General features: G+C 31.7%; 1 protein-coding gene across 1 annotated transcript in view; it reads left to right on the forward strand.

The window, feature by feature from the left end:
• The first annotated feature begins 15,329 nt into the window (after positions 1 to 15,329).
• The window catches only part of LOC108692553 (protoheme IX farnesyltransferase, mitochondrial), a 3,516-nt gene continuing 2,720 nt past the window's right edge, over positions 15,330 to 16,125 (forward strand). The window contains exons 1-3 of the mRNA XM_018200861.1: positions 15,330 to 15,398; positions 15,506 to 15,623; positions 15,704 to 15,955. Coding sequence (XP_018056350.1) covers positions 15,546 to 15,623; positions 15,704 to 15,955 — 330 coding nt within the window. The 5' untranslated portion in view covers positions 15,330 to 15,398; positions 15,506 to 15,545. The remainder of the gene's footprint in view (positions 15,399 to 15,505; positions 15,624 to 15,703; positions 15,956 to 16,125) is intronic.

The following is a 16,125-nucleotide window of genomic DNA, read 5'->3' on the forward strand; positions in this document are numbered from 1 at the left end:
CGTATGGTTATTTGAAAAATTTTGTTTATCAACTGCTGTCTTCAATTCGTAATTGGGAACAATACTTCTCTGAATTTATCGTCTCGTTGTTTGATAAAAGCTCATAATACAGGATCCCTTTCCAATCCCATCAGACACAGAGCATGTCCTTCTTTGAATGAAGACCGGCTTTTGGGGTGCTTAAAGGTGATTCATTCCGCTTTCCCCAAGATCTTTTTTGCTCAACATTATTGTAAATGATCCATTTTTCTCCCCCGTCACTATTTGCTTCAAAAATGGTGTCTCTTCATTGCATTTATAGAGCGAGTCTCAAATGGAAATGGGATCCATCAGATTTTTCTCTGTTAAATCGTGGGAAACCCATACATCAAAACAGTTTATATAGCCAAGTTTCACAAAATGCTCGTGGATTGTGAATTTTGACATATTTAACATTTCTGCTAATTTACATGTCGTATAGCGTGGGTTATTTATTCTCGATCAGTGTTTTAATCTGATCTTCATCTGTGGTAGAGAGCTTACCCGGATGTATCTTGATCTTCAAGGTTGAAATTAGCTTTTAACCTAGCAAACCACTTCCGCATAGTTCTTTCAGCATCTTTGCCATAAACAGCGCATATCTTACCGCTTGTATGGCATTTTTGCTTTTCTGGTAGAAGAAAAGCATTAAATGCCTAAATGCACTTTGTTTTCTTCCATATTTAAAGGCGTATAAAACTGACAAAAATTAATGTATCGCAACCAAATTTTTTTTTAAGTATGCCTGAAGTATCGTCTTTTACGATATGTACGCATGTCATTTGTTTTCAATCGTTCTGATATATTCAGGCCTGTCCTTACGCCACCTACCAAAAATCGGCACGAACTTTCCAGACAATAGTAGAAAATTCATTATTAGATCATGCTTGCAAAAAAAGATTTTAAAATTTGAATGTCTTCAAGTTTCGTTAAGATGAGCCTTTAAATCTTGTTTATTATTTAATAAATAAATATTTGACAATAAATTCTTCATGTAGTGATAGAATAAAATCGTATTAATAGAAAAATACGGAATATGTTGAATTGTTTAATTACAGAAGTTGGATTTGATTGTAAAACCGGTAAGGTATGGAAATGATAATATGAAATATCCAGGGTATTTTTAATAACTTATGCGAAAGGAGATAATGGAAAAATCGAAGACGGTTCTGATGGCTATACCGACAATAGAGTTCCAGAAATGTTTCGAGAGCTGAATCAAGCGCTGGCATAAGTGCGTTGCAGTCGATGGGGAGTACTTTGAAGGGGACAATATCACTTTTGATGAATAAAACTTGTTTAATTTTGAATTTCCTGAATGAATTCCGGGAACTTTTTGATCAAGGTAGTACATTCTCTTTTACCTATACATAATCTCTATATACAGTCATATCACAGTCTATTATTATTATTGTCCATATCCCATTTCTTATTTACCTTTATTTCTACATAATATTTCTCCGTACTTATCTCCCTTTCTTCCCTTACATTGTTTAACATAATGCTTCAGGTTATCCTCGCTTTCACCACAGAAAAGACATCCTCTCTCTTCTATTTCTAGTCAGTATTTATTTTTCTCTTCTAAATTACCGCATCTTAATTTAAATAACGCTCTTATCTCATCTCTTCTTTTCCATTCCATATTCTCCACTCTCAAATAATTTGATATTCTAGTCTCCATACTTATCTCTTTATATCTTTTATTATATCTTGATCTATCTATTCTTTCCCTTTCCCATTGCTTCTGTAAATCCCTTTCCCTACTTATTAAATTTTTTTCAAAACTTTCATTCCCATGATTTAATTCCCTATCCATTATAATAACCCTCTCTCTCCATATTTATCGTATCACCTCTCTATTTCTATCATATCTATCGTTCCAATCATAGCTTTTTTCTTCCCAGCACTCCCTGACTACATTATCTGTGTTTCCAGATTTAATCTTTTCTTCATATTTTCTTGCCTTCAAACCCCATCCTATTTTGAATTTATCCATTACCAGCTGTCTCATAATTACATATCTTGGGATGCAGAAATCTAAGTTGAAAATCCATCTGACGTAGTTTAACATCTTTTGTAGTTCGCCTTTTTTCTCCCAGCCCCATAATTGCACGCATTACACTTTGTGTCAGATATTTAACATCCCTCTTCTACTAAAGTCATTTCTGCATAGCTTTTCTTCTAAGCCCCTTTCTTGTTACATTTTTTCTTTTCTACTTATTTCTTTAATATACTTTTTTTATAATTCCCATTCCTATCTAAATTAAAATTTAAATATTAAAATTTCTGCACTTCCTCTAATTCCTTATTTCTCCATTTCCATTTCTTTTTCCTTTTTCTCCCCCTCCCTCCAGACATCATTATTTTCGTCTTTTCTGTGTACAGCTTTAATTTCCTCCCCTTCAAAAATTTTTTTAATGTGTGCTCATATCCTGTAACGCCTCCTTATTATAAGCTACTAAAACTAAGTCATCCACGTATATTAACGACCATCTCTACCTAGTCTAACTCCTCCTATTCTTCTTTATTATCTATGCTGCAATATATAAATTGAACAACAATAGATTCACACAGCTGTCTTACTCCTTTCATTATTCTGAATTATTGCATGTATCCTTGCTTCGACTTTATCCTCACTTTTGTTTTCTCATACATCTTCTCTATTTTCCTTACCAAATATTCACTTACATCCTTTAAGAGTCTCCCAAAATTTGCCCCTGTCCACTTTATCAAAAGCAACTTTTAAATCTGCAAACATCATATATATTTTTCTCTTTCTTTTTTCCTGATTTCTTTCACTCTGCATCAAATGCGTCAGTATAAAAATATTATCCATTATTGACCTTCCTCTTCTAAATCCAACTTAACTTTCCGAAATCATATCTTTGGTTTTCACCTCCTTTTCTAGTCTTTACTTCTGCATATATTTTATATGCCGTACACTGTAACGAAATATCCCTGCAGTTACTTTTTCCTCATATTTCCTCCTATAAAGAGGCAATTTTCCTTCCAATCTTGTGGCATCTTGCTTATACCCTACACTTTTTGAAGCAATTCCACTAGCCTCTTCCGTAAACCTTCATCTGCATATATCCAAGCTTCTATAGGCACATCATCTTACTGCCTATTTTCTTCTTTTTCTTCTTTATCTGTCTTGCGTAAGACCTTTTCTTCTTTATCTATATCTTTTCAGTCTCAGTCCTTCTTCTTGTCTTTCTTATTTATTTTTTCTTCTTTCTCTAGCTTAGAGAGCTCTGACCAGTGCTCTGCTGTGCTTTATTTTCATCCATTTCAGTAGCGTCCAATAGCTTCTTAAAATATTTCCTCCATTCCTCGTTCTTTATATTATTCTCTTTCCTGTCTATCTTCTTATCTGTCTTCCTATTAATATACTTCCATACATCTGCTTCCCTCTTCAACTTTTTCAATTTCTTCTCCTCTTCTTCCCTTTTTTCTTTTTTGTTTCTTCTTCAATAATTCTTTGAACTCTTTCCTCTTCTCCGAATATTTCTTTCCCGTCTCTTTTCCATTTCCTACATATTCTTTTCATCTCTCTCTCTCTCTCTTCTTTCTGGAGCAACTAATATCCCATCCTTGCATCCTATGTACCTTTTCTTTTTTTTAACTTTCTTCTTTCATTGTTGAACATAATCTGTTTTAATTCCTCCCACATAGCTTTTACCTCTTCCTCATTATTTATCTTGTCTTTATCCGTATCTTCTTCATCATTTATCATCTCCGTGTTTTTATTATAGCTTTCTGTAGTCTCTTTATTCCATACAATAATTTCTTCTTCTTTAATGATACTGTTGTCTTCGTTCCGGTCTTCTTCCGTCATTTTCTTTCAACTCCATATCAGTTCCTTCCTCTAATGTCAGGCTCTGTGGCATATGGTCCGAATCCACTCTCACGTCGATTCTAAATTCTATAATTCTATCGCAAATATTATCGTTAGATTCATAATCTATTACTGAGCTCTCTTGCTCCTACGTATATTCCTCCTCCCAGTCGCCTCTTGATCTTCCGTTCAGAATGTGCCAGCCATATTCCGTCATCAATTCTACAAAACCTCTACCTCCATTTCTTATCACCTTATCCTTGCTACATCTATCTTTTCCATCATCCTCTAAATCCTCTTCTCCTAATTCTCCAATTCTAATATTAAAATCACTTCCTATAATTACATTTTTACTTTCCATACATTTCTTCTTAATCTTTTCCATCTTTATATGCAAATTTTTACTTTCTTGTTCTTCGTATTGAGACTATATCTTCTCCTTACCAATTATAATTCTGATATGATTATTTCTTCCCACTCTTTATTAATTAACTTATCTTCCTTATTCTTCCATCCTTTTCTCTTTTCAATTATAAAACCATCGCTTGCCCTGCCTCTCTTTCTTTCCTTCATAGTTTTCTAGCTTCTTTCCTTCCTCATAACTGCAATCCTATACATGTGTCTTAGACACATAACGTTCACTTCCATCCCAATCTTTCATCCCAATCTTTTTCGTCTAATCATGAAATCATACCACTCACGAAATCATACTCTTTGACATAATTCCAAAATTCCAAATCCTTTCCTTCTACATCTGTTATATTCCAAAATAATATTTTTCTTTGTTTTTCCTGTTTACTCTCTTTTATTCATTTGCTTAATCCCATTGTCTTGTTTTTTCCTTTTATTCATAATTTCTGTCTCTTTTCTTTTCTAATTATTTTACCTCTTCTTAAATTATTATTTGATCCTTCTTGGCTAATGCAAAATTTTGCTTTTGATTTTGATTTCCTGTCCTTATCCCCCATTCTTCTCCCCTATTACCTTCATCTGCCTCTGTTTGCTCACTTTTTTTTGTTTATCTTATTCATCCTCTTTTCTTCATCCTTCGCTCAATTACATTCCATGTCATTCCATATTCCATCTATACTTACTTTACCTAATTCATATCTAACCTTCATATTTTTTCTTTCCTCTTTCTGCTCCTTAACCTATTTATTAATCCTCTCCTGAATTTTCCTTTCGTCCTAGTTCGTTTTCAATAAAAATCTTATCTCCTTTTACCTTGCTTATTCTTCATTATTTCATTCCTTTCCTTCTCACTTCTTACTCTAACCACTATCACTGATCTATTTATCCTCGAGAAAACTATTCTACTCCCAATCTTTCTTTTATAAACTTTTTGATTCATTTTCCCCTTTCTTTTCCATCTATTTTTATCTCTCTTGGTATATCTGTTCCTTTTACAATTATATTTTTTTTCCTCTCCTCTTTTTCATATCTGAAACCTATTTCTTTAAACATTGCTTTAAAATCTTTATCTCCCTGCAGCTTAAACTCCCCCCTCGCTTATCATAGCTCCTACTCTTGAGCTATCTCCTTTCCTTCCAAAACTACATTTCTTCCATCGCTATCATAATCATTTCTCTTTCTACTTACCTTGCCTAAGCTTCTTATGTCCTCCAAAACTCTCTATCATTTTCCTATTATTTTCTGATGACAATTCTTTTTTTACTGTTTTCTTCATAACCTCCTCCAATTTTTCCTCAAATTTTCTAATTTCTCTATCTACATTTTCTTGTATGTCCCTTCGTATTCTAACTACCTCTCTTTCCACTAAGGCTCTCATTTCTTTCCTCATTTCTGTACAATTTTTTCTAATCTCTTCATTTACTTCTACCTTTACTCTTTCCATTATACTTTTCTCCTGTGGCATGTCAAATGTCACTTTTTTCAAACCTACTTATGATTTATCCCTTGTCAATAAACGCTATTTGTTATCTACTCTTTACTCTTACTTTACTCTTTCCTGTCTTACCCACGCCTGTCATCTCTCCTTCTTCCCGCCACTTTTATGTGCCGTTATTTCGCGCGTAACTAACTTGTTCTGCTTCACCCCCTATGTTCACTCGATTTCCAACGCACACATCAAAAGTCTTTCCTCCAATTGCTCGCTTACCTCCTGCTTCTGACAAGCTAATTAGCTTTGAGCCTTTAAACAATTGACCCTCTCGCTGACCCCATTTCATCAAACTCGCTTATAAAATGCTAAGACGCACTCGCATACATGCACTCACTCACACGTCCTCTAACCAAGTTCCTTCTATAATTATACATATTTGAATAAAAAACTTGAAGTAACAAGATTTTTAATATTTAAAATCCAACAACGAGATATAAAAGGCTAATAAGAGTCAAAAAACTTAATAAAACTCCATTGTTCGTTTAACAAGTATAATTAAAGATAGAAATAATAAATCAAACTGTACAAAGTACAAAAGTTAAAACGCAAGATAGAATACAATTACATACATGTTTCGATCTTATATTTAGGCTCTTTTCAAATGTTTAACAAAAAATTTATTTCCCGGCGCAGTATAATACATTATTCAAAAATTAAGAAAGCGACTGTTTCGCATAATTAGATGAGAGTTAAAACAAAAAAAAAACGGAAAATTACTCGTCAAATGATTGATTGACCAATTGCGAAAATTTCTCGTTGTTCTAAAGAGAACATAAAGAAACATTATAAGTTATCAAACCTAAAATTTTTTATTTAGGACAAGCATAATACATCTCTCTGGTAAAAACTCATCTCATAGTTTGATAATTGAGAAAAACCATTTTAGTATTATAAAAAAACGATAATTGAGAAAAACTATTTTAATATTATAATATTTTAATATTATAATATTTTAATATTATAAAAAAACGTCAAATTTCGATGTTAAAAACGATGAAAAAATTAATATCACATTATAAGTGTGTAATGTCCAATGTATAAAATAAAATAAAAAGCAGCGAGAAGCGTCTACGTTCTCGACGGATTCGACTGTACTGCGATAAATCTTAGCAATGCAAAGTCAAACATTGTTTAACATTGTTAAACATTACAAATACTTTACAAAACCAAATACTTTCTAAATAATTAAAAATTTTAATGTAGAGAAAAGTTTGGTTGGTGATTGAAAACAGAATCCTCTATATTAAGTTAACCTCGACGAATATATCTCTCTGGTTAAACGCTACCAACGCTACGCTATGATCGTTCATGGAGCTTGCTAACGCTATCGCGTTATTGGTTCCAAGAACAACGTTGGTAATGTTTGTGTTCATAGCGCGAATAATGTCTCCCCGAACGCATCCCAGAAATACTTCATGTATACATGCAGAAGAATGAATTTAATTTAAAAATAGACACAGATGAATGCTTGCATTCTTATGCTTCCTTATTAAACACATTAAAACAATATTGTGAGTTTTAAAATAGTTATAAGTTGATTCTCTTATTATTATTTATTGTCATTGCTTGTTTATAAGTCCCCTTATCACTTAGTAACATTTAATTTCAAACAATACGTCAAGATGAACTGACACGATATTAATCCGAGGAACGATTTGTGTTAATTTATATCTCTATGAAAATTGTGAATTGTTGTTTGTGAACTTCTTTGTTTTTCCGTTGAAGTGAGTCACACGATTATCACTGATTTTTAATTATTATACTAAATAGTAAATGGTAATATTATAATTTATATAGCGTATTGATTACTGTATTTCTGCCAATCTGTGAGTGACTTACTTTCAACGAGGTATTATATTCTATTTTCGCTTATATTCTATTATATTCTATTTTTCGCTGAAGATGACTCCTGAGAAGAAAGTGAGCCGAAACGAATGTTCGAAATAATAAATGAAGATAACACTTAAGTACTATCTCCTAACTCTTCGCTTTTACATCAGCATTAAAGTCTCATTAGTCTTGTTCTAATGTTTTAATTATTATTTTTAAGATTGAGAGATATTATTGATATTTTTATATATTTATGTAATTGAATATATTACTTTTGCTACCTCACCACATCAAATCAATTAATAAATTTAGATAGTACTCACACAGCAAGATTGCAGAAACATTGCAGAATGATTTCATTGAAACATTACAATATTGCATGATGATTGCGAAACATTGTTGAATCATTGTTACAAAATTCCAACAACGTTACGATGTCTGCTTTTTATTATATTGCAACAAAACATTCCAGCAATATTGCAATGTAAGGTATTTGAATAAATTTTTTATAAAGACTCTAAAATGAAAACTATTTCTATACATATATCTTACTAACTTTAATTTTTCTACAAATCACATTTCTAGTGATATGTGCTTTCCAAAAGCAATTTTTTATGATAAAATCATAAAATTCCCATAAATATAGTATTAATTCTGAAGGATAAATTTATTCGTAAGAATAAAGCATGTATGTATATGTCCCGAACAAACTACAAATATTATCCACATTAATATAATAATACAATCGCTTGATAAATTAATCACGGATTAAGTTAATTGCAGTGATTCTTTTTAATTCGAAATCACTTCGAATCAATTAAAACCGATTAAAAAATGATGATAAAATTTATCAATAAAGTTCAGGCACTGCGTTTATTCTTGCGTTCATATCAGGCATAATCATACATCATCGATAATTAATATTATAATATATATATTTCATAATTAATATTTCGATAAATCATTTTCAGCAGCTTAATTGCTTATCGTCTTATCTGATAATGATGCATTGATTGTATCCAAACTCGATACATCGTATACAATCTTTTGATTTCATATTTAAAATAAATATAAAACTTAGCTAATGAAAACTTAGCCGTCAAATAATAGATCAATAAATTTTTTATTTAAATATTGGGAGTACAAATTAGTTCGGTCCGTTCAAAAATGCATTTATTTCAAAACAAAATGAATGAACAGATCAATTAAAGTATTGTCCATCGCTGCTTACTACTTTTTCCCATCTCTCAGGCAATTTTCGAATTCCATCTCGAAAAAATGACTCATCTTTGGAGTCCAATTTTCGATTTCTGCGAAAGAAGTGAACCGATGACTGCATCCTTTGGAACAATCAGTAATCGGAAGGAGCAATGTCCGGAGAAGCGGGTGCGGTAAAACATCCTATTTGAGCGTTTTACAAATATTTTTTTACGACTTTAACGACATGAAGCCGAGTGTTGTCATGAAGAAGAATAATTTTATCATATCTTTGTTCGCATTCCGGCTGTTTTTCTCAATGCACGGCTCAAACGAATCAATTATAGCTGATACCGATCGCTCGCAATGGAATCGCTAGGTTTCAGCAACTCATAATAAACAAGACCCTTTTGGTCCCAGATACAGAGATGATCTTCGAACCATGAATGTTCGGCCGTGATGTTGAGGTCGATGACTCGAGGCACGATTGACTGGGCTTAGCGTAGTATTTTTTTTTCTTGAGATTGTCGTAGAATATCCACTTCTCATCTCTAGTCATAATCCGATGCAAAAAACCTTTTCTCTGTTGTCTTTGAATCAGCTGTTCGCAAGTGAAAAATCGCCTTTCAACGTCTCTCGATTTCAGTTCATAAGACACTCAATTTCCTTGTTTTTGAATCATTCTCATGGCTCTCAATCGTACAGAAACGGCTGAGTTACCCCCAATGATTCTACAAGCTCCTCTTGCGTTTGATTCTGATCTTCTTCGAGTAATGCCTCTAATTCTTTGTCTTCGAATTTTTTTGGCTGTCCAAAGCGAGGCTTTGTCTTCAACGCTGAAATCTCCATCCTTGAAACGTCGAAACCATTCCCTACATGATTTATCAGTTGGAGCAGTGTCACCATAAACTTCGACAAGCATTCGATGGGCTTCAGCCGCACTTTTCTTCCAATTAAAGTAGAAAATCAAAACCTCCCGCAAATGCTGCTTAGTTAACACAAAATTCGACATTTCAAACACAGTAAAAATCAAGGTTTTTGTATGAAACTCAAAGCGATAAAACTGAATATTATTAGCAGATGTTTAACCTCTTTGAAATCGCCAAAATCAGCTGTCACTATGAACCTGTCACATTCACATTTGTTTAAGGGGGAATCTAATTTTGAGTAAAAAAATCGATTTTTTTTACGGAATATTATAGTATAAAATGTTAAAAATATGTACCTGTCACATTCACAGCTGGAGCCATCTTTAGGGGAACGGACTGAATTAATTTGTACTCCCAATATAAAATGAATTATATTAATTATTATATCATAAAAATGACTATTAAATTAAAAAACTGTACTACAGTTATAAGTTTTTACAAACTAAATAACTAAATAAGTTTATAAAAATTTATATTTTTATATTATTTTCATTGTAACAATTAAAGAATTGTAGTTTTGTAATGTTTGTGGAATATTACAAGCGTATTACTGACATTTTGCAGGCATATTGTTAATTTACATTTCTATAATATCTCTGCAATGTTACATTGCAATCTGCAATATTGCAACATTGCAGCAATATTGCTTCAATCTTCTGTGTTATATGAGTAATAGTGAATTCGAAAATTTATTACATGAAATTCCATCAAAATACTGAATGATGAAACAAATGCTAATATATTTAATAAATCAAAATTAATATTTTTCTCACATAATCTAATTGATAAAAATAAGGTTATAGATCATATTAAAAATAAACAAGCTTTACAAAAAGGTATTATAATATAGCGGTATTAATACATCATAAATGAATTACAAAATATTACATTATATAGGAGAAAATGAATGTAAATTGTGAACATTGTGATGCAAAACATTTTGTGATGCAAAACAAATTCTGAAAAAGTAGTTAATAATGGTAATTTGTTTAAGGGGGAATCTAATTTTAGGTAAAAAAAATCGATTTTTTTTACGGAATATTATAATATAAAATGTTAAAAATATGTACAGCAAATTTCAAATCGAAATTTGTAAAATTAGCGAAGTTATAAGCAATAAACCAATTTGGCGCGCAGGTATATAACTTACAAATCCACCGAAGTGTTACACTCCGATTTTGATGAGTTTTTAGTATGTTGTTTTCCAGACAAATATAAACGACACATATTTTTTTATACATGCTCGTATGCTTTTAAGGATTTGAAACACCCCTTTGAGAAAAATCGATTTTTCTCTTTTGAAGTGAATATTTTTCTAAAACTATACGAGATAGAAAAAAATTTCTAGAATGAAAATTGAATGGTTTCAAGAGTATTTTGTAACTAATAAAAAAAATTTTTTTTAGATTATTTATAATAAAAATTATTTATTTATAAAAAATTTTTTATTATAATTCTAAAAACTCTTAATGCTATTCAATTTTCATTCAGAAAATTTTTTCTATTTCTTATTCTATCTCTATTCTAGTTTCAGAAAGAATTCGTAAAACAATTTTCTCTTCTCTTTCTTTTCTTTTTTCTGATTTTTTTATTTAACGGTGTCTGCATATGTAGTACATGCTAGCCCCAGAATTGAAAGAAACGTTCTACATACTGCTATGTCAGTCAAATCCATATTTTTTTAATTTAAAATTTATTTATATTGTTAACAACTTTCAGGTTAGGACTATAACGCGGTCATAACAGCGAAATACTGGCATAAACCATTCTTTAACAAATTGCGATAACAGCCACTACGGCTATGGAAACCGAATTACGGTTACGGTCTATTATAAACTGGTCCTAAGAATTTTAATTTATCAGAAACTATGTGTTCCACAATACATAATTTCTGAGGTTGAAATTCTTAGGGGCTCCGAACAATAAAAGAAACAGGGAACAGAGAATAAGAATTTCAACCTATCAGAAATCATGTATTGTGGAATATACAGTTTCTTATTGTGAGTATATTCACATAAATTTGCATAGCCGCATAAACGTATGCATAAAGAAAATTATCTAATCTCTTATAAAGACGCACGTAAAATGTGATTGAATAATTTTCGTTATATATATATCCTAACAGCACAAAGTCGACTTTAAGTCGACTCTAAATCGACTATAGTTTTTAGACGTCTGAAAAATGGACGTCCGTAAGTCGACTCTAGACGACTTGAAGACATCTCTAAGTCATACAATATCTCCTTAAAGACGACTGTGAGCTGACTTTAAGTCAACTATTCTAGCTGTGGTCCGATTCATGCCCACAACGCTCATGAACAGCATTCATCCTTATTTATATAATATATAATATATATATTAATATATATTATATATTATATATATAAAGTATATATAGTTAAATAACAAGGACGAAATGATTCCACATTTAAGTTTTATGAGCGTAAATCGCACTAGACGTCCTAAAGTCGATATTGGAAGGACGTCTGTACAAAATCGACTTATAATTAATTTTAAAGCCTGACTTAGCAAATCAACTTACAGTCGACATATCGATGTTTATGCTGTTAGAGTACATTTATGCGACTATACAAGTTGTGTGGACATATCCTTATTCTTTGTTCTCTATTCCTTTCATTGTGTGCAGCTCCTATAAAGCCTGTGGCACATGATGCTTGTTTTTCTGCTGAATTGCTAACTGGATTACCCTAGATCTATAATAAAGTTCTAAACCTTAAGCTATATATAAGAAATGGACAAATCATAGTCGATTATTCTTTTCGAATTCGAATTCTGTAAGTTCGGATTTACAATTTAATAGATTAAGCTTTAAGCCGTAAAAAATTAACCAATATAGTCGAATGCGAAGAGAATAATTGATTATGATTCGTCCATTCCTTATGACTTAAGGCTTAAAACATTGTATCCGGGGTTAGAATCTTGTCATCGTATTAGTTGCGTTGCTGACACTATAGCCAATATGTGAAAGTTAATCAACACAGAAGTATGTACGGTCAGAGACAAAAAGGTTGCAACAAATACAACAAAAAACCATCGCTCGATAGGCTGTATATCGAAACCATCAAAAAAAAGTGTTGCAACCTTTTAATTTATGATTGTACTATAGCCGATCACAAAAAAGTTGCAATACTTTATTTTCGATGGGTTTCGGAATGCAGTTTGCTCATCGAGCTATTATTCTATTATTCATGGATCTACAAATAAGAACCAATTGCTTGGTGAGTAGACTGCATTCCAAAACCTATCGATTTTGCATAAATGTACATTCACCGACTAAAAGGTTGCAACACTTTTTTTTAATGGATTTCGGAATGATTTTTACTTATAGATCTGTAAGTAAAAATCAATCGCTTAGTGAGTAGCATTTCAAAAATCATAGAAAAAAATTTGTTGCAATCTTTTTAGTCGGTGAATGTACATTTATTTCTTTGAATAAAAATAATAACTTTTCTAAATTGAATGCTGCCAATGACTGTTAGCCTAGTTGGCCACTTTCTGATATTTTAACCAGTTTCTGATATTTCTTGGCCCACTGTGCATATAACCTAATTTATTTATTTTTATTACTGATCCAGAGGATTCAATGCAATCAGAATAATTTAATAACTGTTTAATTCAGCGTATTAATATTGCAAATGATACACGAAAAGTACGAATAATATATCGCTTCTCTGTCGCTCAAATATCAAATTTAAGAGTGCGATTACATGGAGCGCGATACGCGGTACGCGGTACAGTACTAACTAATAGTAACTAACTAGACAACTAGAAAACCGCGTACCACGTAATGCCTATTTCTTTCAATTAGATGGAGCGCACATTACTATACACATTGCTATGCACTTTTTAATGGAATTAATTAATTTAAACGCAATTATTAAATAAATCTCTAAATTATTAAAAAAATAAGAGTATCGATTAGTGAAGAAGTGTGCATAAAAATAAATTAATATATTTAAAAAAATTCATACTAATGTGAGTTTGTCATGTTAGCCCGTGCCGCAAACCGCGCTCCATGTAACATTAGCGAAAGAAATAGGCGATACATGGTACGCGATTTCCTAGTTGCCTAGTTAATTACTATTAGTTACTGTATCGCGTACTGCGCTCCCCATATAATCGCACTCTCACTGGCTCTTGCACATCAACGCGATGCGCGACACGCGATACTAGAGCACTAGAAACGTAGGTAGGTATTCGTGTCCATCATTTTTATTCCTTTTCCCACTCCTTGCTCTCCATTCCATCACTGAATTGTGTGTGGGTTAAGCTGGAAACACAATGAAAAGCACAGGCAAATAGGAACAGGGAATAAAAGATTTTAATCTATCAGAAACTGTCCATTCTATTATTCATGGTTTCTGATAAGTTGAAATCTCTTATTTCCTGTTCCTATTGCCTGTGCTTTTTATTGTTTTTCCAGCTTAATCCGTCACAGCTCAATAAATTTTCATTAATCCAGCCCGGATAAATTTTCGAACGCAGTCTAATAAGTATAATATCTAATATATATTAAGTGTGGGAAAAAGTTCGTGATGTTTTTTTAATGCCATCTAACGGGAAAAACGCCACGAACTTTTTCCTATATCTAATATAATTTTTCCAGTAGAAGTTGTAAGATATTTTGTTATCATATATCAAGGTTGTAGTATATAAGGATATCAATCATAAAACTTGATTCCTAGGATGAAAAGTGAAAATTTTTACCATTGAAATTAATTACATTGAAATTAATGGAAAAATTTTTCACTTTTCATTTTCCATCCTAAGGATTAAGTTTCGTGATACCAAGATCACATTTTTTTCAATTAATTCTGTTTATGTAGCCATGCGCAGCTTGACTCATTCGCTTGTCGCGTACGAAGAATGTTCAACTTCGCCCAACTTTTGCTGCAACACTTGAAAAAATTATATATATGGTTATTGGATTGTGTTTAGAAAGTTATCCGGATGCATCCATGTATTATTTATCTTCATTTAACATTTGATGAACAACAAAGATAAAATGATACATAGATGGATTCGAATGAAGGCAATCTGGATGTGCGTCGCGCTGGTGTACAAGAGCCATCACGCTTTTTGTCCTTTTTTATATATAAAATTGTCGCTCTAAAGGCTTAAATACAATAGGCACAAGAAAGAAGGGAATAACGATCTGTCCAATCAGAGCTCTGGGATATAATATCGAACTTACATAGAGTCATACCAGAGCTCTGATTGGACGGCTTGTTATTCCTTGTTGCCTGTGCCTATTGTGTTTAAGCCTATTGTGTTTATCGTTTTGCGACAAAAGGCATCACGTGAAACTTTTTGTCGCTGAAACGGCCAGTTTGAGCAACTCATGAAAATGATCCTTTAAGCAACATAAATCACGTGGCGCTCGTTTGACGCTGAATATGAGATAAGCGACATCATGAACATGTTTCCTTAATGTTTCCGAACGCATTCAGTTCTTGAAAATTTGAATCACATGACTTTTACTGCTGCAGTGCATTAGTGTGCTGCGCATGAAGTCAGCTTAATATAACATAGTTTGTCTCTTCATCCTTTACTTTCAGTAATATTGAAACGTATTGAAAGTTTTTATTGATACATTTTTATTGATTATGTAATAATAAACATGTACTAACGATAAGAATCATGTTAGCGCATGAAAATGTCTGTGAGTACGAAATTATATTATCTGAAAATTGCGAAAACGAATGTTTTCCTGCTCATAACATTTTTGATTAGGTTATTTTGTACTTATAGATATTATTTTACATTTAGGTCGATAGAAATGAACAATTAAATAAAATTAAAGTTAATCATGTTATTTATTATTCGTCAATTAAGAAATTGTCGGCACATATCATGCAGTTTTGTGCCAAAATGTTCTGTCATCATGGTTCGTAGCATTGATAAAATTTATTCATGTATTGCTCTATAATTTTTATAAGAAAAAGAAATAAAAAACTGTAATTCTAGTGTTCTGGCTTTCCAAGACGAAAATCTACAAAGACTGGAAGCATGAAAGAATTTGCACAAACTATGAAAGGTGGTCACAAACGAATTGGTCTTACTACTCTAGTTCCTTTACCTGAGAAAAATGTTGCACGTAAAATTGAAAAAGATCCATGTAAAATAGAAAAGTCAGAATGGACATCTTTAATAATGGATTATACAAAGCTTCATAAGCATTATCTCAAATTATCAAAGATTAAATTGACATGTATGTATATCAGTCTTTTACACACATGTGTATATATATATATATACACATACACACATTAAATTAGTAATTTAAAATATAGTTAATTATTAATAATTATAATTAGGAAAAACATTTTTCTTACTTAAAACATTTGATATATTTCAAACTGCCCCATAAGCACTTTTATATATATATA

Source organism: Atta colombica, unplaced genomic scaffold (assembly GCF_001594045.1).
Source record: "Atta colombica isolate Treedump-2 unplaced genomic scaffold, Acol1.0 scaffold76, whole genome shotgun sequence".
NCBI classification, from domain to species: domain Eukaryota; kingdom Metazoa; phylum Arthropoda; class Insecta; order Hymenoptera; family Formicidae; genus Atta; species Atta colombica.